The sequence below is a fragment of the Podarcis pityusensis genome (genome assembly GCF_964106645.2).
Source record: "Podarcis pityusensis genome assembly, chromosome: 12".
Taxonomy (NCBI): domain Eukaryota; kingdom Metazoa; phylum Chordata; class Lepidosauria; order Squamata; family Lacertidae; genus Podarcis; species Podarcis pityusensis.
In genome coordinates, this window is record NC_138037.1 from 50,040,026 (window position 1) to 50,063,580 (window position 23,555).

Below are 23,555 nucleotides of genomic sequence, written 5' to 3' on the forward strand. Positions count from 1 at the left end.
GCCCAAACGACGCTGCTTGCCCGGAGGAGGAGGGCAGAGAGGCGAGGAAAATGCAACATGGCCCAGCAGCTGCAGCAGCGGCGGCGGCAGCGGGGCTGTGAGGAGGGGCTGCCTGGCGTGCCCTCCGCGGCCCTGACACGCGGGGACCGCGGCGAGCGCTGAGAGCCGCTGCCAGCTCGTCGGTTACGCGAGACATGGGGCTCTGCTACAGCCTGCGCCCGAGGCTCTTCGGCGACTCCGGAGGCAGCGAGCGCGCCCCCCCCCCGATGTTGTGCCCGGTGCGGCCGGCCCCCCCTGCACCCCCCACGCTACGCCACTGCTTGATTACCAAACATACCCTCTGCACACCAGGATGAACACTTCACAGGGCCTTCTGCAGAAATCCACAGAGGTGCTCTCCCAGGCTACATGCCTCTTAGACAGCTAAACATTACTACACTGAAACCTAAGCATTATTAATGTCCGCAGTCAAAATGTCAAGTGAGTTGGAACGTCGGTTCAGCCCAAAGTGGCTATGCTTTAACAGCACTTCCCAGAGATGGAAAGAAGATAAAGTCCTAACCGGAGAAGAATGGCAGATTAACTTGATGGATTATGCCAAAGTGGCAAAAATGACCTGGAAGAATCAGAAATCAGGAAGACCAAAAATTTAATAAGGAACATAGCTGTCAACTTTTCCCTTTTCTTGCAAGGAATCCAATTTGGAATAAGGGAATTTCCCTTAAAAAAAAGGAAAATGTTGACAGCTATAATAAGGAACGGGGGAGAATTTATCATTTATCTTAAACACAATCATAAACAGCAAAAACCATTAATAGGATTGGAATAACCCTTGTCGTTTAATGGTGAATATTGGATATAACGGAGATGTAAAAGATCCGGAGTGTTATAAAAGACGCAGGAGGAAATGATGTGCAAGAGACCCACGAAGGGGAGTAGGGAAGTCCAGGAGATTCTTTGGAATCTTGTTTTTAATGCTGTATGTTAGTTGGATATGTGATTGTGAAACTTTAATGTGAAAAACCAAATAAATAAATATACATATATATTGCCCTTCCCTGAGGAAGCGGCTTCCCTTCGCCCCTCGTCGCCGCCCCTCAGCCGGGCAGGAGGAGGAGACCTCTCTCTCCCCGCCCGGTCCCTCCGAATCGGTGGGAGAGAAGCGTCGCCATCTCCTCCTCCTCCTCTTCGCCCATTTCCCCCCTTCTTTTTGCGACGTGGTGTCCGGCGCCTTCAAGGAGGGAGATGCGGCGCCTCGTTTGCGCGCGGCGCCCGCCGCCGCTTCTGCTTCTGGCGGCGGCGCCGCTGCTGCTGCTGCTCCTTTGCTTGCGCGCTCCGGGCTGCCGGGCGCAATTCGAGCGCTACAGCTTCCGCAGCTTCCCCCGCGACGAGCTGATGCCCTTGGAGTCCGCCTACCGCTACGGCCTGGACCAGTACGGCGCCGAGAAGTGGCCCGAGAGCGTCAGCTACCTCGAGGTCAGCCTGAGGCTGCACCGCTTGCTGAGGGACAGCGAGGCCTTCTGCCACGTCAACTGCAGCTCGGCCCGAGCCCGGGACTATGAGGCCGGCGGCGGCGAGCCCGGGCGCTTCGAGGGCTTCGCGGAGCTGCGCTTCTTCGGCGACCTGCTGCGCCGCGCGCAGTGCCTCAAGCGCTGCAAGCAGGGCCTGCCGGCCTTCCGCCAGTCGCAGCCCAGCCGGGAGGTGCTGGCCGAGTTCCAGCAGCGGGAGCCCTACAAGTTCCTGCAGTTCGCCTACTTCAAGGTAGCGCCTCCCCGCTTCTCGGAGCGAGGGGCCCGGGCGGTGGGAACCAGGGTGGATTCGATTGAAATCAAACCCATTCAAAGCACGATTTTAAATCACGATTGAAATCACTAGTCGGTAAGACTTGGATTTAACAGAAAGGCACATTCCTGCTGGTATAATCTTAATATTTGCAACAACCAGAGGAAGGTTTTCGTTTTTGGGAGGATAAATTTTCCTGCTCCATGGGGTCCCGAAGAGTCGACTAAACGACTAAGCAACAACAAAATTTTCAGAGTCGTTTCTACAGTCACATCAAAAATTACTGATTTGGTTATACAGTGGTACCTTGGGTTACATACGCTTCAGGTTACAGATGCTTCAGGTTACAGACTCTGCTAACCCAGAAATAGTACCTCGGGTTAAGAACTTTGTTTCAGGATGAGAACAGAAATCGCACAGCGGCGGCAGCGGGAGGCCCCATTAGCTAAAGTGGTGCTTCAGGTTAAGAACAGTTTCAGGTTAAGAACGGACCTCCGGAACGAATTAAGTAGTTAACCCGAGGTACCACTGTACTAGTTAGAAATACATAGACAAGTAATTATGAAATTATAGTGAGGTTTCATAAGTTAACAGTTTATATTTGGGCAACTTTTCTGCTGCACTTTATCGGAAAGTGAAAAATAATCACTTCCTTAATAATGATTTAAATGATTTATTTAACTAAAACAATAACATTATAGCATATGTATCCATGTTTGTTAACTCATGTGGTCAAACGGTTTTTTTTAAAAAAAAACACCTTAGACTGAGTTTTAGCACACATGAAAAACATAAAACAAATCCTTATTTCCTGATGAATAGCCTTTGGACTATCATGTAACTTAAATAGAAAACTATATTTAGAAAGGTTTTTCCTCCAAAAGCATTTTAATTTAAAAATCTGATTTAAATTTTTTAAAATCCGATTTAAATTTTTAAAAATCCGATTTTTGAGCACCCCGCAATTGGATCCCATAGGTTCAGGTTGGAGGGAGAGACTTCAGCCAGGAGATAGAAGCAAAACAGTGGCCAGTAGGCCTGATCTTTATTGTTGCAACAAGACTTCCCACTGCCACAAAGATGAAGCTCCGAACAATGGTTACATCAGTATTATCAGTATTTTAAAGCTTCCCAAAATTTCCCATAAAGTTTCCTATAATACACTTCCAGAAGCATCATCAAGACATCATAGATATGTCGATAATAATTTTTATTAGTTTTAAATTACTTCTTCTCTTTGGCAATCATTCGTAGCCGAGTAAGATTGTCTTCCATAAACAAGGTTTTATCAGTGGGTCCATAAGTGACTGTGGAGGCCAATTCTGGATCCACACGTCCTCCCACAGTAGGGACATAGGTTTCCGGGTGGGAGTTGATCACCCAAGTGTGCCTTCCCTCTAGGCACGTTGCTCCCTTTCATCCTGAGTTCAAGTGTCTTCAAAGCCCATGGCACCTTTTAATTTATTGAAAACTGAAAGGTCATTGACCCTTAGGAGTTGGCCCCTAGGCTCGTGACATCAGTCTTCTTGAGAACAACGCCATGAAATCAAAGCTCTAGGAGAAAAGTTTATAAAATGTAAGTGATGGTTTCAGAAGTCTCTCTTTCTTGTTCCTTTTTGGCTAGGCAAACAACTTCCCAAAAGCCATTGCAGCAGCACACACATTTCTCCTGAAACATCCTGAAGATGAGATGATGAAAAGGAATATGGCATACTACAAAAGCATGCCTGATGCTGAGGACCATATTAAAGATTTGGAAATGAAATCATATGAGGTATGTTCCCCCTCCTATTTATGTTCCTGAAGAGCTCTGTAAAAAGCAACAACCCAGAAGCTGAGGTCTGTTTGTTCTCCTAATTTTACTTTACCTATAGTTTTCCGTTCTATTGCTGTGCCTCTTACAGCTCAGTCTTAACTATGCTTACCTGGAAATAAATCTTAAAGAATTCGGTCCTCAGCACTGTACCAATGTAAGGAGCGGGCTAGATTCTGTCATTGTTTATAGGGTCCCAATCATATTAGCCATTCCTCTGCTCCTTCTGCACAATATTCCTTTCTCTGCCCAATTTCTTAGTAGAACATCACTTCTTATCCGCTGTTGCAGTGCTGTGCTAATGCAAGAGAACGTAGGCATTGCTCCTATCCCACCGAACAGTACGACTTTCAGATTGGATTGCACCCTTCCTTAATAAAGTATAGACAGCCTGTTTACAAATGTGCCACTTTTTGAGCTATCTCACAAAGACAAATGCTTTAGATACTATATTTGCTCATGGAACTCTTTGCATTTATTGTGCATGACTACATATGAGCAGACCGAGGAAGCTCAAATATTTAACATTTTATTTGTGGGAGTATTGTATTCGTGGGAAAATAACTTAGAATCATGTACCTGTTTGGCAAAAGTAATAGTTTTGAACTGAAGTATCGAAAGCGCTTTTAAAATCTTGGGAGGAGTTGCAAGAGAGTCTGTTGGAAAGTGACAGCTGAAAAAAAGTTGTGGCAGAGTGAATAGGGAGATTGAAGAAAATGAGAGTTTGGGTTATTATATAGACTAGGGGCTGTCACCCCTACTTGCTTTGCTCAACAATCCTCTACGCCTCACCCCCCAATCCCCTTACAGCTCCTTCAAACCCCACATCTTACCTATCCACTGCTGCCACCCCATTGCCAATCCCCACCCCCACACAGTTTGCCCATATTGCCTCATCCCTTCACAACTCACGCCAGTCCTAAGATCCTGCTGCCACTCACAGAGAAGAGGAGAATAAATAGAGTAGAAGGAAGTCTTTCCTCCCTTTGCTCTGCACCACCTCACACAGCCGGTGTGCTCTGTCCTGCTGCTGACACGCCATTCAGGGCTAAACCATGGTTTGGCTTAGCATTGCTCCAAACTCATGGTTTGTTTCCCCCAGACAAAGCGTGAATGGTAAACCAAGAAGAAACTGTGGCTACAGCTCGCCGTTTGTCTGGAGTGAGGCAAACCATGAGTCTGGGTTCAGACATAACATCAAGCCAAACCATAGCTTAGCCCCACAGAGTGTTTCAGCACCGGGCTCAGAAGAGGAGTGCTGTAGCCCCAGTCTTCTCTCTGGGAACCTGCAGCTTTGCTTGTTCACGCTAATCCATGGTTGGCTTAGCATTATGTGTGAACTGGGTCACATTGAATTGGAGAATGTATCTTCGAGGATGCAGCTAAAAAAGGACTCTGACTGGGTGGTGGCAATGAAACGAGGAAGAGGTGGTGCTGTGGTCTAAACCACAGAGCCTCTTGGGTTTGCTGATTGGAAGGTTAGCGGTTCAAATCGGCAAGCTCTGTCCCAGCTCCTGCCAACCTAGCAGTTCGAAAGCACACCAGTGCAAGTAGATAAATAGGTACCGCTGTGGCGGGAAGGTAAACGGCGTTTCCATGCGCTCTGGCATTCACCACAGTGTCCCGTTGTGCCAGAAGCAGTTTAGTCATGCTGGCCACATGACCCGGAAAGTTGTCTGTGAACAAATGCTGGCTCCCTCAGCCTGAAAGCGAAATGAGCACCACAACCCTATAGTTGCCTTCAACTGGATTTAACCATCCAGGACTGCTGTCCATTTTGACACAGCAATGCAGCCTTGAATCAAGTCAAATCAAACCTATGCTACTTCCTTACATTCCCCCCCCCCCCCGTCTCCTCAGAATCTCTTTATCAGGGCAGTAAAGGCCTACAATGGAGAAAATTGGAGGACTTGCATCACAGACATGGAGCTGGCAATTCCTGATTTCTACAAAGCCTATGATGATTGCATAGCTGCCTGTGAAGGCTCCCGGGAGATCACAGATTTTAAAGAGTTCTATCTGTCCATAGCAGGTAGGTGTTGAGCTGGGTGCCAGCATTTGGGAAGGGGTTCTTGAAGGATACCTTGGTCTCCTAAAATAATTTTGCTTGACGTGTGCTGTTTGTGGATGTCCTTTCTGATAATGCTAGCTGTCAGAGGTGTGTGTTTAAACAGTAGGAGATTGCTGTGGAAGGAGGGAGCGAGAGAGAGAGAATTCATAACATAGCAGGTGGTGTCAAATCTACATGCTCGTTTTCCAGATGATCATATAGATGGGTAACTATGGGAAATAATAAACTATGGGAAAATGGATAGAATGTGTGTTTCAGAGTTATATTAAATCACCTTTCTGCATAATACATCATAATAAATATTCAATGCATCATCATGTTTTGTTTTCTTTGATAGGTGTTCCCCTAACACATCCATATCTTGTTGCCCTGTGTCTTATTTGCTTCATCCTGACGATTCTGTAGATAAACAAATTTTGTGATGTCATGCAAGACTAGCAGCTGACCACACAGCAAGTGGTTTAATGTCTGTAAATCTGAATTTAGTAAGTTTTTTCACCCAGGAAATTAATCTGGGAAATCAGTCCTTGACTGAAATTAGTAGCAAACCTTTCATTGTTTTCTGATCAATATAATTGAAACTGCCACATTACTGCTGCCCCTTGCCCACTTAAAGGAGAAGTGCAGCAAAAGTGCTATTTGAAACAGCCACCCATTCTACCTTAAACATCAGAGTGGTGGGGGAGACTCCCACCCTCACTGCTGTCTGCCAGATAGCTTAAAGGAGGGGTAGGGAGGCTGCTTCAAAAGGTGATTTTGCAAAGCACTCTAAGACAGTCTCCAGGTTCCCCTTGGGAGCATGGGTACTGTCTTAAAGCTGCAAGGTGCTCTTTGAAGCCACCTACCCCATCCTTTAAATATTGCTCCACCCTGCCACTGCCTGCCTTCTCAGTCCCATGTTTAAATGGAAGAGGGATACATCCACCAGTCAGATTTGGCACCTGAGGCTGATCTAGACTGTGGAGCCCAAAGTTTCCCAGCCCTGTTGTGGTATGTGCAAATGCAGATAAGTTTTGTTTTGTTTTTAAAGAAAGGCAGCTGCAGAGAGGATGGAAGATTGAATGAGAAAGTGATGATGGGTTTAATCCTTCCCCCCAAATTTTCTACTCTTTAAAGTACCCCCATGGCTTTTCCCTTACAGTTCAATACATAGCCTAACCTTTGTGAAGAAGAGCCATATGAGGGTTCATACAGATGGTCAATCAGTGGACCGAGAAAGGCTTAAGCGGCCCCTGCCTACTTTGCCTGGAGATGACTTTCCTTTTTTAAAAAACAGAAGCAGCAACCCTGCATTGACACTTAAGATAACATGTAGCTGCTTTTTAGGGATGCGAGTGGCGCTGTGGGTTAAACCACAGACCCTAGGACTTGCCGATCAGAAGGTTGGGGTTTGAATTCCCGCTATGGGGTGAGCTCCCGTTGCTCAGTCCCAGCTCCTGCCAACCTAGCAGTTCGAAAGCACGTCAAAATGCAAGTAGATAAATAGGTACCACTCTGGCGGGAAGGTAAACGGCATTTCCGTGCGCTGCTCTGGTACGCCAGAAGCGGCTTAGTCATGCTGGCCACATGACCTGGAAGCTGTATGCCTCGGCCAATAAAGCGAGATGAACGCTGCAACCCCAGAGTTGGCCACAACTGGACCTAATGGTCAGGGGTCCCTTTACCTTTACCTAGCTGCTTCTTAGAATACTCTCTGTGGCTAAACAGAATGATAGCCTATTTTATCCTCCCACCCCAATAGGTAAACAAAGCCATAGAACGCCAAGATGTTAATATCAGGATTTAGCAATAAATTAGCAATTGCTGTAGGTGGCACTACAATCAAGTGAATTTTTTACTGGGAACAGTATTCAACTTTTTATTATAAAATAGTTCTCTGTTAGGGGTTTCTTCCTGCATGCTGAAAAATGTATGCATTGATCTTGGAGCTAAAGTAGCAGAACACTTTTGAAATTCAGCGCACAGATTTCTACAGCAGGACTGCCGGCTGCTAAACTGAATTAAAGAAACAACTGTGTAATGCTCAGAACGTCTGTGCATTCTTCTTCAGATCACTACATTGAAGTTCTGGAGTGCAAACTGAAGTGCGAAATTGATCTGACGCCAGTCGTAGGAGGCTATGTTGTGGAGAAATTTGTAGCAACTATGTATCATTACTTGCAGTTTGCCTATTATAAACGTAAGTAAGAGGTTTTGCGCTCTCCTGAAATTGGGCTTGGTTCTATCTTTTAAAAAACATATATGCCCATTTCACTTATTTAAAACGTTTCTCTTCACTGGAGAAGAAAAGCTGTGCTAGCAAAGCTGCTTCTTAGCATCATTATAATATATTTAAAATAGGTGTCCAGCATCTGCACAGGACCTTGAAAGTCCTCACCAAGTCCTGGCTTTGCTAATTATTTTTAGATTTGCAAAACTGGAAGCAGAAAGGCTCTTTTTTCCCATTTCTGGCACACATAATACACAAAGAATGGGAATTAACGCTTTCTGGGAAAATAGTTTACCACTATCTCTATCTGCATACTCAAGAAAGAAGGGAAAGGAAGACAAATCCTTGCATTCTGATTTTGAGGCTCGCCAAGCGTATAGATTTTATGAATTAAGAAATATTGCATGCTCAGATTGCAAGAAGCAACAGCTGTTTCCTAACGGTCTCCTGAGAAGCTGACTCTTTTGTTTAATCTTCATTCAGTGAACGATCTGAGAAATGCCGCCTCGTGCGTTGTTAGCTACCTGCTCTTTGACCAGACGGACGGAGTGATGAAACAGAATCTAGTCTATTATCAGTACCATAAAGACAAATGGGGACTCACAGATGAAGACTTCCAGCCTAGACCTGTAAGTTGAATTGTTGAACCGGTCGCAGTCGCTGCATTCAGCCTTGCAGCCTTTTCGATAGATATGCTTCAACATGTTCAGTCTTTACGCTTGCCATGGGAGCTGTGCCATTGCCTTTAGGAGGAGCAACCGACCTTCCTTCCGACTTTGAAGCTGTGCGGGTGGGTGGGGTCTGTCCCAATAGTTGCGTGAAAATGCCTTCCAGCTTCATGGTTGATCAAATTGCTTCTGTAGCTGCTCAAGAGGCAAGGGTGCCCAACATGCTCCCTGCCAGCTTTCTTAGAGAAGGGGCTGGTGAGGAGCTTCCTTGACTGCTTGAAATTGAGGTGCCTTGGAGTATCCAAGCCACCAAGCTCCCTGCTGGCTTTTCCTGTAGAAAAGACCAGCAAAACGCTGTCTTGCTGAAAAGAGGTACAGTCATACCTCAGGTTACAGACACTTCTGGTTGCGCGTTTTCGGGTTGTGCACCGCGCCGAACCCAGAAGTACAGTGGTACCTTGGGTTACAAACACTTCAAGTTACAGACGCTTCAGGTTACAGACTCCGCTAACCCAGAAATAGTACCTTGGGTTAAGAACTTTGCTTCAGGATGAGAACAGAAATCACGCAGCGGTGGCGCGGCAGCAGTGGGAGGCTCCATTAGCTAAAGTGGTACCTCAGGTTAAGAACAGTTTCAGGTTAAGAACGGACCTCCGGAACAAATTAAGTTCTTAACCCGAGGTACCACTGTACCGGAACGGGTTACTTCTGGGTTTCGACGCTCACACATGTGCAGAAGCACTAAATCGCGACCCACACGTGTGCTAATGCAGCGCTGCGGGTTGCGAACGCTGCGGGTTGTGAACATGCCTCCCGCACGGATCACGTTCGCAGCCCGAGCGTCCACTGTAAAGGCTTCTTCGGGGAGAGGGGAAACCAGGCTAGCCCCAAAATTGTAGAGCCTTCTCTGGGATAGTCATCGAGGGTACTATATGTGCTGGGAAAAGATAGCTCAGTTGGTAGAGCATGAAATTCTTATTCCCAAAGTCGTGGGTTCAAGCCCCACGTCGGGCAAAAAGATTCCTACATTGCAGGGGGTTGGACTAGATGACCCTCGTGGTCCTTTCCAACTCTTACGGTTCTATGACTGTGTAAGAAACGTTTCTTCCATGCAATGCATGAGGCTGTGCTAAAAAGGAGCTTTTAGGCACTGTTCTGCTGTTAATGTGACATGGAATTTCGCCCTTCTTTTTCTAGGAAGCTGTTCGGTATTACAACATAACAACACTTCAGAGGGAAATGTATGAATTTGCTAAAGAGCACGTGATGGATGATGATGAAGTAAGTCGAGTAGCGCAATACCATTTTCTTAAGTAAAAGTTAATGGCGCCTTAAGGATATTTCAGGCCAGTTGTAATGTGATAGTAGGGTTGTCTTTTTTTTTAGTTTGTTTTGCTTTCAAATAACAACAACAACAACAACAATTTTTATTTATACCCCACCCTCCCCGGCCAGAGCCCGGCTCAGGGCGGCTAACACCAGTAAAATTACAGTAAAAACATAATAGGGGAGGAAAACAAACCAATTTAAAATACAGGTTAAAATGCAATTTAAAATGCAGTCTCATTTTAAAAGTAGCCCATAGATCAAGACCATAAGGGGAGGGAAACATAAGGGTCAGACTGAGTCCAAACCAAAGGCCAGGCGGAACAGCTCTGTCTTGCAGTCCCTGTGGAAAGATGTCAAGTCCCGCAGGGCCCTTGTCTCTTGTGACAGAGTGTTCCACCAAGTCGGGGCCAGTACTGAAAAGGCCCTGGCCCTAGTTGAGACCAGTCTAACCACCTTGCGACCTGGGACCTGACAAAAGCAGCCTGACATGCAGAAATTAAGCGTGTGACGCTTTTGTCATATCTCCAAATAAGGAAAAATTCCCCTGTGCCTGGCTGGCTTATGAACAACTGGTTATAGGCTTGGCAGACTCCCCTCCCCACCTGAGTTATCCAGGCATCCTAGCAGAGGAGGAAATGTCTCTGTTGCCGTGGCAATGGAACCAGACTCCCTGTCATCTAATTCTCCCTCTCCATTAGCCTCCTCAGTGGCTCTGCCGATGAGATGAATCAGCAAGGACAGTTTCGGTCTATAGGGCCATGTTTGCAGCATGTCATGGCGTGCCAGGGGGCCCTACCCTAACTGGTTCTCAGCATTCCTATAAGGGATCCCTGTGAGACACGGACTTTCATCTTTGTTTCAGTAGCACTCGCTTCACTAAAAAGCTAGCGCAGTTGTCATTTAGCTAAAATTGCGCATTCGTCCTGATTTGCATAGTATTTTTGGCATTTTGGGGAGTAGGTGGAAGCAATCAGAGTTTCAGGTTTGGTGTAAGAAAAGCAATTTCCACATGCACTCAGGTTGACAACGGAGTGTGGGGTTTTTCACCAGCTTGGTAGCAATGCCTGTGAGAAGAGGAACTGAGGCACAGTCTAGGCCAGGGGACAGCAAACTTTTCCAGCAGGGGGCCGGTCCACTGTCCCTCAAATCTTGTGGGGGGCCGGACTATATTTTGAAAAATTAATAATGAATATACTCCTATGCCCCATAAATAACCCAGAGATGCATTTTAAATAAAAGGATACATTCTACTCATGTGAAAACATGCTGATTCCCGGATCATCCGCAGGCCGGATTTAAAAGGCAATTGGGCCAGATCTGGCCCCCGGGCCTCAGTTTGCCTACCCATGATCTAGGCTCATAAATACCACTCACCTGGTTGTGTTTGAACAATTCTAACCCACCCCAGGGCCAGCTTGGAGTGGCATAGCCGCTACTGCAGTTGAAGCCCTGCTGCCCAGGTAGAAGATGCAGTGGTGCTGGGGGGGGCGTAGATGGCTGGCCCATTTCTGCTCCCAGAATTTGTCAATTCAGGGCCATACACCAACTACCACCAGCAAGAGAATTACTATCAGCAGACACTCCTCACCATCACCACACACATCAGTGATGTGCAGCCACTCTCTGTGAATAGGGACCTGCACATCATCCTGGACTACTGTGTCGTCGTTGTCCCCCCATCAGCCATCTACATTGGAAACAGGCCTAGTATTTTTTGCTCCAGGGTACTTTCTGTTCCTGTAATGGCACACTTCGAGTGTGCTGTCCACCATCCCATGCCGAAGGTTAACTGACCAGTGTGCTTTTGGTTTGTAGCGTGTGTTCTTCCCTTTGTGTTTCTGCACTGTTACCTGCACAGTGTAGCATTGAGGCTACTCTGAGTGGGGTGAAACGACTTTGTCATTGATATAAATGGCTGGCCAATCGGCACCAAGCAAATTTGGCTTTGCTGTTTTTCTGCAGTCAATAGTATTTGCTGGCTCGTTGCAAATTACTTACTCGGTTTCCATTCTGCATTCCCAAGAGAGGGGTGGTGTTGCGTCATCATGAAAGTGCTAATGGGAAAATGATGGCAAATTCTCATCCTTTAATGAGGGAGTAGGATTGATTCTACTACCATATCAATGAATCAAAAGTAGCATTTTCATCTAGATACTATCTGTGGTCCAGAATATACAGGGTGAGTTTTTTAAAAGAGGCCCCGTGGAACATGTGTACAGTGGTACCTCAGGTTACATACGCTTCAGGTTACAGACTCTGCTAACCCAGAAATAGTACCTTGGGTTAAGAACTTTGCTTCAGGATGAGAACAGAAACCGTGCTCCGGCGGCGCGGCGGCAGTAGGAGGCACCATTAGCTAAAGTGGTGCTTCAGGTTAAGAACAGTTTCAGGTTAAGAACGGACCTCCGGAACAAATTAAGTACTTAACCTGAGGTACCACTGTACTCTGTATCCACAGGGCCTCTTTTAAAGTACTCACCCTGTATATCTATGAAAATATGTGGAGCAGAAAAACTGTTTTACAAAGCAACAGATCCCAACTAAATACAGTGGTGCCTCGCAAGACGAAATTAATCCGTTCCGCGAGAGTCTTCGTCTAGCGGTTTTTTCGTCTTGCGAAGCAACCCTATTAGCGGCTTAACGGATTAGCGCTATTAGCGGTTTAGCGGCTATTAAAGGCTTAAAGGCTTAGGGGATTAGCTGCTAAAAGGCTATTAAAGGCTATTAAAGGCTTAGCAGATTAGATAAAGGGGGGGGAAAGCGGAAAAAAAATCTCTAGACTCGCAAGACATTTTCGTCTTGCGAAGCAAGCCCATAGGGAAATTCGTCCTGCGAAGCAACTCAAAAACGGAAAACCCTTTCGTCTAGCGGGTTTTCCGTCTTGCGAGGCATTCGTCTTGCGGGGCACCACTGTACAGTATTTTTGTTGGAAAACTTTTAATTTCTGAAGGCAGGACTAGACCTTACGCTTGACACAGGCCTGCCCTTGAATTCAGGACCTCCTCTCTGTAAAGTTTTGGCAGAATTGCCTATGTTTTTACATTGTCCCGTAATGCGTTTCCCTGCTTCCGTATATTAATAGCTGCTGCAGTCAAGAAAATATGAGGAAATGACACAGGTAACTGTACTTAAACGTTACAGGGAAAAGAGGAAAAACAGGGTTGTCTAGCAGTGCTCTCATTTGCTGGAGAACAAAGACACAAAGGAGGATTCTTTCGAAAGGCTTTAATGTTTAGATTGCTATGAAAGATATGCAAATCATATGCACTGCAGGCAATACACAGAATCCTTCCAAGTACAACTACAGCAAAGGCAGGTGATCAAACTCCCGAGACTTTAGACATGGATCCGACTGACGCACACCCTTGTTATTCTATATATAGTAATGGGGTAGCCTCAACTTTCTGCAGTGTCTTACTACGTCTAGCAGGCAGAGCCTTCTGTTCTCCTTTGGCACTTCTTGGGTTTAGCTGACAAGGGAGGTGTCTCTGCCCCAGAGAGGCTGGCAGGGCTGGAGAGGCAGAGGTATTCCCAATGTCTGATGATGCCAGGTTAGGTGGCAGAGCTAGGGAGTGAGAGGTGGGACTTGTGGCTCTCGTTGCAGAGACAGGTGAAGCAAGAGAGGTCCCCCTGCTCAGGATCCTCACTATCAAGCTGCTCCGCATTTCAGGTCCTCAGCAAACCCTCCTATCTGTATCATCCTGATTTGACCGGCTCACAACAAGCGATATCCCAGGGTGAATGGTTTGTTCTGCTCTGATTTTTTACATTAGTGCTTACCGTATTTTTCGCTCTATAGGGCGCACCGGACCATAGGGCGCACCTAGTTTTTTGGGGGGGAAATAAAGGAAAAAAAATATTTCCCCCCCGCAGCCCCAAAGAGCAAAGAAGCCAAGACAGCCAGATAGCTGCCCGAAGCCCGGGGTGCGCAGCGCAGCGCTCCCTGGGTTTTGGGCTGCAGGCTGCTATCCGCAAGCCTTGGGAGCCCGGCGGGAACTCCCGCCACGCTCTGAAGGCTTATGGATAGCTTCCTGAAGCCTGGAGAGCGAGAGGAGTCGGTGCGCACTGACCCCTCTCGCTCTCCAGGCTTCAGCGAAAGCCTGCATTCGCTCCATAGGACGCACACACATTTCCTCTTCATTTTTGGAGGGGGGAAATGCGTCCTATAGAGCGAAAAATACGGTACATTGCTAAGAATGTAGCGACCCAGTTATTGGTTCGACTGGAACACTGGTTCTCCTGATCAGTCGCACCAGGAAAAACAGCATTACAGGTACAGTGGTGCCCCGCAAGACGAATGCCTCGCAAGACGGAAAACCCGCTAGACGAAAGGGTTTTCCGTTTTTCGATGCGCTTCGCAGGACGAATTTCCCTATGGGCTTGCTTCGCAAGACGAAAATGTCTTGCGAGTCTTGAGATTTTTTTTCGCTTCCCCCCCCTTTTCTAAGCCGCTAATAGCCTTTTAGCAGCTAAGCCGCTAAGCCATTAATAGCCGCTAAACCGCTAATAGCGCTAATCCGCTAAGCCGCTAATAGGGTTGCTTCGCAAGACGAAAAACCGCTAGACGAAGAGACTCGCGGAACGGATTAATTTCGTCTTGCGAGGCACCACTGTACAGAGTTGGAAGAGCATCTTATGAGGAATTCCTGTGGAATTCCTGAAGGCGTGCAGAAAAACAAGCGATTGTTTTTACCTTTGCACATGCTTCCGTGCTGGGAGGAAAAACAAATCAAATTTGCAGAATGAGAACGTGAGTGCTTATTTTCACTAGTTTGAAGAAAGCTTCATTATTTTCACAGTAATCTCTCCTTCCACAAATATTTACGCGTGCCTGCAGTGTTTAGAAGGCCGCTTCCGTTACGGCAAACGGCTTAGTTTTGGTAAATAATATTTGGCAATGAGAATATTTATTGACCTAACTTCTTAAAAGGTTTCAAGTTAGCTGAACGCAAAGCAAACAGTTGTCGTTCCAGAAGCTGTTGAAACCACTTCGCACTTTTACCGAAGGGCCAACAAGCTTGTGGTGAAAGGAGAAATAGCAGCATGTCATCCCACCCATCTTATTGTGATATTGATCATACGTATTTCATTCAGCCATGTGATTGTATGGTTTTTACTTTATAAACTGCTTAGAGATCTTTTTATATGAAGTGGCCTATAAATTGAATGAATGAATGAACATTTTATTTATTAGACTGTTAGCTGCCCTTTACCAGGGTGGGTTACAACTATAGCATATTCAATTATGAATATTCAGAAGACATTCAGAAGACATCTGAAGGCAGCCCTGTTCAGAGAAGTTTTTAATATGTGACATTTTAGTGTATTTTTCATCTTTGTTGGAAGCCGCCCAGAGTGGCTGGGGAAACCCAGCCAGATGGGCGGGGTACAAATAATAAATTATTATTATTATTATTATTATTATTATTATTATTAAACAAAAAAAAGCTACAACCATAAAACAAAAAAAAGTGTTAAAACAGTTCCAGATATGCAACAATTAAAAGCAATTGCAGGTATAAAATAAACCAAAATGTGAAAACTTATATCTATGTATCTGTCTATAATACAGATGCAAATATTGCCCTTTTTGCTCTCTCTTGGCATTCCAGTGATTCCAATGGGAAGCCGGGATAATCCTGTGTTTTGTGTCTGCGGCTTCCAGGAATTAGCTGCAATTCTGTTTTCAGCAGTAGGCTATTGTAAAAGGGCATATCCATCGCAAAGACCAGCTGTCAGTCACACCATCTTGAAAGTTATTTTATTAATTTTATTTATTTATTCATTCATTCCTAAAGGTTGGGAAAATATTATCCACTCAGGTCCATCATCAGAAGCAAGTGAGCTATTCATTAGGAGAAACTTCTATCCTGTTGAACTAGGCTTAGCTGGCTACATTTTCAACTCTACCTGATACTTGTAAAAAAAGGAATTATCTCTATAGGTTTGCATGGCACAGAATTAACCTGTCCTCTGTTGTAATCTCTTCTAGGGTGAAGTAGTAGAATTCCTTGATGAACTCTTGGACGTGGATGGCGGAACACAGTGACTCTTAACAACTGAAAAGGCAAAAGAGATTTAAGAAGTGACTGCTCACCCTTGTTCCTTCATATCTCCATGTGTCACCTTTACTCAGGAGTTTAAAAATACCTCAGATATTTCCTAAACTTGCTCTTCTGCCACTTGCATCCTCCTGTGAGTTTTCCATCATGTTGTGCACCTGTATCCCCTTCATCTTTAACATGATTTTTTAAAAAAATATTGTTGCTATTTTTGAGCTATCACAAAGATCCCCTCTGTTCACTTAGCTCAGCAAATTCATCGCAGCTTGGATGAAGCACAAACGTTATTTTAATAGAATATAATCGAATAATACGAGAAAGGAGTAGCATTGAAAGGATGCTATGTTGTTTTACACATAGCATTTTTATTTTTTTATTCTGACAAATTGACACAGTGGGCCACTTCATAACCTCAGTCAAACCATGGCTTTCCATAAACTAGGCACTCCTCAATCATCCCTCCACTGCTTCCATCACACGGTGGCTTATTATCCTGGTTTGTTGATCAACATTCAGCCTGAATTAGAAAGTACAGTGGTACCTCGGTTTAAGAACAGTCTGGTTTAAGAACGATTTGGTTTATAAACTCTGCAAAACTGGAAATAGTGTCTTGGTTTGAGAACTTTACCTTGGTCTAAGAATGGAATCCGAACGGTGGAAGGGCACCAGCAGCAGGAGGCCTCATTAAGGTTTAAGAACAGTTTCGGTTTAAGAGCGGACCTCCGGAACCGATTAAGTTCGTAAACCGAGGTACCACTTTAATATGGAATCCTGGTTTAATACGATTCAGGTCTTTGTTCTAAAGTCAGCATGCAACGAAAGGAGGGGGGAGCTAGGGAGGGAGAAGAACATCACCTGATACACACTCCCAGCTTCATAAACCATGGTTTGTGATAAACCATGAGAGCACCGCGGCTAGAGATTGAGATTAACCATGGTTTATGAAGTCTCAAATCGCCCTTCAGCTGAAAGCACGTACTTTGAAGTAGTTAAATTGACATAGCAAGATCCCTGGAGAAAACAAGATTGTGACCGTACTGTGTTTAAACCAGGAGTGGCTAACCTTATTTATCCTGAGCAGTGAGTGTGACTAGAATGACAGAATGCGTAGACATACTTGCCATATGTATACATCTCTCTCACACACCCCTCACAGGATGTATACAGCACCAAAACTCATTCTCCTCCCCGCTTGGGAACTAACGAACAAATCCCACGCTGGCCCTTCTTAGCTGCTGGAGATTAACATAGTTAGAACCAAGCTGTCTTTCATGGATCAAATGCACAGAAACACATCTGTCCTTATGGGTAAGAGTTGTTTGGACCTATCGTGGCAGGAGGGCCTTCCATTAGGATCAAGTCCTGCAAACAATTGTTTACTTGCACGGCTGGTTCGCCTTAATTATACCTGTCCATTTATTTGAATGGTGATTCTTGTTGAATAAGGAATGAAAATCAGTTACATCTATGGGACCAAATTCAGTACTCGGGTACACCAGAGCAAATAACGGGTTTAGGAGTAATTATCCTAGCAGGTTTCCCTACAGAAACAATGCCATTTATCTAAGTCCCCTCCCTAGTGATGCTTCAGTGTGGAACATGTTACAGACCTATGCTCATAATTATTATGGTGCAAACATTTATTTATTGTAATATTGTGTGTGGATTTACTTTATTTCTTTAACTACATAGGAAATTCACCCAGGCCCCTATTTCTCTGCCTTAAACTCCAGCTTGATGTAGAGCTGTTTTTAGGTGATAACGTTTATCTCCAAACTCTGAAAACATCACCTACTGATTTCTGCAGATCAAGCTGCTATAAAAGGCACAGCAGCAGGCCAGTCCTCTTTTCTGGCTGGTTGGCAATCCTAACAGTCCCTCCTAGTGGAAGCCTGGGTACAGAACTTTTTATGGAAATGGAAAAGAAAAAGAAACCAAAACCCCAGCAAACAAATGTCCCCTCATTTTTCTAGTGCCAGTTGAACAACCATTATACAGTGGTACCTTGGGTTACAGACACTTCGGGTTACAGACTCCGCTAACCCGGAAGTAGTACCTCGGGTTAAGATCTTTACCTCAGGATGAGAACAGGAATTGCAGTGGCAGTGGGAGGCCCCATTAGCTAAAGGGTTAAGAATGGTTTCAGGTTAAGAAAGGACCTCTCTAGAATGAAGTTAAGTGGTTTTAGCAGAAATGTTATAAAGGTGTATGTAAAAAATGGATTGTTAACAGGTGAGAATCTAAAGTTATAATATATTAAGTTAAAGGATTAAGACCAAAACAAAGAGGGAAAGGAATTGCTGAATTAACTAATTGAACTGGAACACAAAAAAGGGAGGAGTGAGGAGGTCAGGGAAGTAAGGAAATGAAATGTAAGGCATGGAAGATTGATTTGTTTTTAAGTGTTTTTTATCTTTTTTCTGTATTTTGTATTTTTTCTTTTTTTATCTTTTTCTTTTTTTTCTTTTCTTCTTATCTATGTAATCTTTTTTTTGAAACCTTAATAAATATCATTTAAAAAAAAAAAAAAAAAGAACGGACCTCTCTAACGAATTAAGTTTGTAACCAGAGGTACCACGGTAGCTGCTTAGCTATTAATACTTTCATCAGAACCTCTCATGCCTAAGCAACATTTTTGTTTCTGTGCTTTGATATTTGAAATGCTTGTAGGGCGGTCAGAAACAAAGGAGGACTGGGATTCTGCACCTTTAATAGTTGTGTAGAAGAGGAATTTCAACAGGTATATGTGGAATCCTTTCCCCAGGGCTGCTCACTTGGCACCATCATTTAGCTGCCAGGCAAGACTTTTCCTTTATAACCAGGCCTTTGGCCTTCAACTATCTGTGGCCTTTTGGAAGCAAGTGGGAGGTTTCTAATGCTATTTCTCTCCCTCCCCACCCCCCTTGGTTTTAATGTCTCTATGTGTGTGGGGAGTTGATTGGTGGATTGGCTGTAAGTCACTTTGGGTTGCCTTGGGCAAGATAAAAGGACTAACAAATTTAATAATAATAAAAATTAAGAGGTGTAGCTTATCATGCAAATATCACCTGCATAAATTTCCTCTCCTAATTTTGAGATAAATGGTATAGGAACTTTGTTCTCTATTGCATCTGGCTATCCTAAATTTAGGGACGCAGGTGGTGCTGTGGGTTAAACCACAGAGCCTAGGACTTGCCGATCAGAAGGTCGGCGGTTCGAATCCCCGCAACGGGGTGAGCTCCTGTTGCTCAGTCCCTGCTCCTGCCAACCTAGCAGTTCGAAAGCACGTCAAAGTGCAAGCAGATAAATAGGTACCACTCCGGCGGGAAGGTAAACGGCGTTTCCGTGCGCTGCTCTGGTTCGCCAGAAGCGGCTTAGTCATGCTGGCCATATGACCCGGAAGCTGTATGCTGGCTCCCTCAGCCAATAAAGCAAGATGAGCGCCGCAACCCCAGAGTCGGCCACGACTGGGCCTAATGGTCAGGGGTCCCTTTACCTTTTTATCCCAAATTTATGTGCTAAATAGGAAATGGAAAAGAAAAAGAAACCAAAAACCCAGCAAACAAGTTGCATTAGAGTACAACAATTTAACATATTTTTAATTGCAGCTGGTGAAATTATCACTTTGCTGTGCTTTATGGAATTCTCTGGTTCAGGAAACAGCAACTGTGCTTTTGGTAGAGTCTGTTTCTTAATTATTTGTTAAAATAAATCATTCCAAACAGAGGTTACCAAGGTGATGTAAGGCATAACAACGTAAGACAATCCACTAAAACAAATTTCCGTAGGCATTTAGAGTATAAAATGCCTGCCATATCTAAGGAGCAATAAAGCAATATCTAAGGCCCAGGAAGGCCTGAATGAATGTAAGTTTTTACCTGCTGATGAAATATCAGTACTGTTGGCACCTGTTCTGAAATACTACTCCACAAGATGAGTGCAACTAGAGCTGGAGATTGAGGATGAAATGAAACTAAGGAATACACAGCGTGAACCCATTGAAATTAACAGATTCATTTACACCTATTGATTTCAGTGGGTCTGCTGTAAGTAGAACTAATATTGACTGTAGCCTTGAATGCAGGCTATCAGACATGTTAAGCTAGGCAGAAGTAATTCTCATTTCTCTGTGTGGCACTGTAGCATTAAGGGCTCAGCTCCCATTCCAGTAAAACATCATTTCTAGTTACTGTTCAACGACACATTACATCAGAAAGCAAAATTGCTTAATCTGCTGAGGGCTCCCGCTAGAGTTTCCAACAGTTATTCTGGCCGAGGTTACTGCAGAATTCAACCAAAAAAATTCCTGATGTGTAAATACAATGATGGGGGACAAGCTTCACCTGTTGAATATCTGCTCATTATATGCCAGTTAAAGATGAAAGATTTGCAGGGAGGAAACTGGTTTGTTAACTGCTAGCTTGCAGAAAGATGAAAGGGAAGAGCATTTGGTCTGCATGATATAAATGAATTTAATAATGGGGGTGTTTAAGATCTTGTGACTCTTTGATCTCTAGGGGAAGAGTCACTGAGATTCCTAAATATTTTTACACTCTTCTTAATTTCGGTTCACCTTTCAAAATATTTGGTGTGTGGCTTTTCAGAAGATACGGTACTACACCTGTGATTCCCCCCCCCCCCTTATTATTAACTGGCTTTCTCTCATTCTGCTCTTCCATTTCATCTGCTATCTAGAGACTGTGAGTTGCCTGAAGTAGGAATGTTGTTTCATTTCATTTTGGTTTTGGTCCTTGTGAGATTGGTCCTGTATTTTGTGCCTGATTTTGATTCGGGCAACCCAAGTGCTACTTCCTGAAACAATAAAGTGCCTTAAAGAATTATTTAACAGCCATTTTTCTGCAATGTATGAGTGTTGATGACGAGGTGTGATTTATCTGATCATTTTTTATTCTGGGCGACTGTCATTGGCATCCGTCTGTCTTGAGAGACGGTGGAGAGCATCTCTGGGTATGAAGTCAAACTGCTGGAGAATCACAGCGCCAGCTGTGGCTGCAGAAACGGGTAACTTATCACAGCTCCTCCTGCATTGTTTTGCTGCATTAGAAGCACTGAAATCAGCTCTCTGAGGTGCAAGCCTGGGCAGTGTGTATGGAGGCCATGAGCTGTTGAAAAATGACCATCTAACAACGCAAACCAAGAAGCCAGGGCTGCAGGCAAGTCCTCCTTTTAGACAGGCTGCACGTACAGTAGGGTGTTAGCATAGGATCTGCATACAGAAAGTTATGGGTTCAACCCCTGGAATCTCTAATTTAAAGGATTTCAGAGAGCAGAGCTTGGAAAGACTACCAACTGAACAGGGCCTCTCCCAGTTGTCAGTTCTGAGGGGAACCACATGCACAAGACGAATTTGCATCAGGGTGGATTTGATTTAAATCAAATCAATTTAAATCAAATTGTTTTAAATCACTAGTCAGTAAGACTTGATTTAAATCTTTTTTTTTTTTACAGAAAGACTCATTCTTGCTGGTATAATCTTAATATTTACAACCAAATGAAAGTTTCATTTTTGGAATAATAAATTTTCAGAGTAGCTTTTACAGTTATATCAAAAATTACTGATTTGGTTATGCTATTAGAAATACACTGACAGATAATTATGAAATTATTTGGAAATTATATATTTGGACAACTCTTCTGCTGTACTTTATTGGAAGGAGAAAAAATAATCATTTCCTTAATAACAATTTAAACAAGTTATTTAACTAAAACAATAACATTATAGCATATGTATCCATGTTTGTTAACTGATGTGGTTAAACAATTTAAAAGAAAACTTAGACTGAGTTTTAGCACTTAATTTTGTGATTGGACAGCATTTAGCTTGGCCAGTCTACGTTTGATGAAGAAGTACATAAACCGCTTTAAAAAAACCCAAAGAATTTAAATTTTACCTTCTGAAACTGCCGGGTAATGCTAAATCATAACAAAAAATAAATATTAATATTTAATGTAATATAACCACAAGTATTTGGCAATGATTTTAAATTATTTCTGCGCAATTTTGCAAACGTTTTACTTACCAAGCAGACTAAATTATATTAATTTAACCGAAATATATTCTAATTTCCCAAGTCACATTAAAACTTTTTAGCACCCCTCATTTTTGGAAGTTGAAAAATTCAGCACACCCCTCATGCAGCAGGGATTCATCCCCACCATTTTATGTAAGTTACAACTTAAAGGAATAAAAATAAGAGACGAAACAGCTGAAGTGCAATGTATGATGGAAATGTATTTTAAGTTTCAATGTATGCTACAAGGAAAGCTGCTCTCTCTCTCTCTCTCTCTCTCTCTCTCTCTCTCTTTCTCTCTATATATATCTCAATGCATAAACTGTAGGGAGAAGCAGATTGTGCCAGAGAAAACATTCTCATTTAATAATGTTTGAATATAGAGCTGTGATGCCATTTGTAGCAGGGCAGCGAGAAAAACCCACAACTAATCCTTCATAGCAACTGTCTGAACTCTTGGTTGCCTGCCATCCTTTAAACAGCAACTTCATTTTTCTGGTGGCTTGAGGGCTGAATGACCTAGTGTGGGGAATTTTAAGCTACATGCTAAAGAAAAGCCAAGTCAAGAAATCATCTAAGGAGTTTTGTAAATCACAGCTCACATCCCAGCAAACCGGCATTCTGTATCAACTGTCTTTAGTGCCTTCAGTCAAAGTATTAAAATAAATAAGCAGCTTTTAAGTAAGGAGGTGGGTTTTTTAAAATTTTAATTACCTTACCCCAACCTAGAGAGGTTTTAATACCTTTCACTTCTCTTCTTTTCTCTGTTCTGGAGTCAGTTCAAGTATACAGAAACCAAATGTGTATTTTCTGACGTTTAAGCATAAATCTATTTGTTAGATTAGGATGCGTATATGATTATGTTTAAGCCTTAATTTACTTCCCTTGCCCCACAACAATACTCCCCACATTCACTTTGATGCAGCTTTTAAGTACACCAACACATCAAATGGTTAATACAGTATTTTTCAATACTTCTTTTTTACAGAGCAATGAAATTACAGTTTATATTTAAAAAATATGCATGTTTGAACACAGTATTTAATTTGCCTTTTAAACTTAGCCAGTTTCTTTCTTTGTGGCTTCCCATGGAAGAAGCACACATACTGATCATGACATTCCACAATGTAATAAATTTAATCATATACCACTATTAGTAAGTGCTCAAGAAAACCACAAATGGTGGAAGATTGCTCCTCCAGAAAATTTGGAGGAGCAGACCACTGGAATAATGATACAGCATAGCAGTCATCGTCAAAACTTAAAAAGTGAGAATAATATTATGGAACATGCAGTGACAATCATTCTGACCATGCAGAATGAGAGAGATTGGTACAAATCAACCAATTAACAGTAATAAAAGCAGATGATGATCCAGATGTCAGGAAACGAGCAATATATTGTATCTGGGAATATTTTACAGTTTCCACAAATAGCATTTTAAATTGCTGCTGTGCTTGCGGCGTGGAATTTGTGAGAGTATCAAGTACACGCGTTTTTGAAAACTCATGAGAAACAGCACAATTTTCAACTCAACATCTCCTTTTTGTGAGCATTCTGTGGAAACCTTCAGTATACTTCTAAACAATGCACAGGGAACAGTTTCCAAG

The 23,555-nt window shown here is 43.5% G+C and overlaps 1 protein-coding gene and 1 long non-coding RNA gene across 3 annotated transcripts; both read left to right on the forward strand.

Moving 5' to 3' along the window:
• Positions 1-1,087: 1,087 nt before the first annotated feature.
• On the forward strand, positions 1,088-17,868 carry CRTAP (cartilage associated protein). 2 transcript variants are annotated; one of them, XR_013978377.1, is made up of 8 exons: positions 1,088-1,761; positions 3,407-3,556; positions 5,456-5,627; positions 7,717-7,845; positions 8,359-8,504; positions 9,741-9,824; positions 15,865-16,495; positions 16,624-17,868. XR_013978377.1 is itself a non-coding variant. In XM_080975948.1 (7 exons), exons 1-7 carry the CDS (start codon positions 1,246-1,248, stop codon positions 15,919-15,921), a joined length of 1,254 nt encoding a protein of 417 aa, XP_080832074.1. In that variant the 5' UTR covers positions 1,088-1,245; the 3' UTR covers positions 15,922-17,868. The 2 variants fall into 2 exon arrangements, 1 of the variants encoding a protein (XP_080832074.1); XM_080975948.1 differs by having other exon boundaries at positions 15,865-17,868.
• A 1,092-nt stretch (positions 17,869-18,960) lies between these two features.
• LOC308460068 lies at positions 18,961-20,754 on the forward strand. Its single transcript, XR_013978447.1, has 2 exons — positions 18,961-19,074; positions 19,440-20,754. It is a non-coding gene; the product is annotated as an uncharacterized lncRNA (long non-coding RNA).
• Positions 20,755-23,555: the final 2,801 nt, after the last annotated feature.

Bases quoted from the DNA above. Each gene is read 5' to 3' on its own strand.
- CRTAP (XM_080975948.1), top strand. From the start codon at position 1,246: ATGCGGCGCCTCGTTTGCGCGCGGCGCCCGCCGCCGCTTCTGCTTCTG. The intron at 3,557-5,455 runs GTATGTTCCCCC...CCGTCTCCTCAG, and splicing joins TGGAAATGAAATCATATGAG to AATCTCTTTATCAGGGCAGT. The intron at 9,825-15,864 runs GTAAGTCGAGTA...AATCTCTTCTAG, and splicing joins ACGTGATGGATGATGATGAA to GGTGAAGTAGTAGAATTCCT.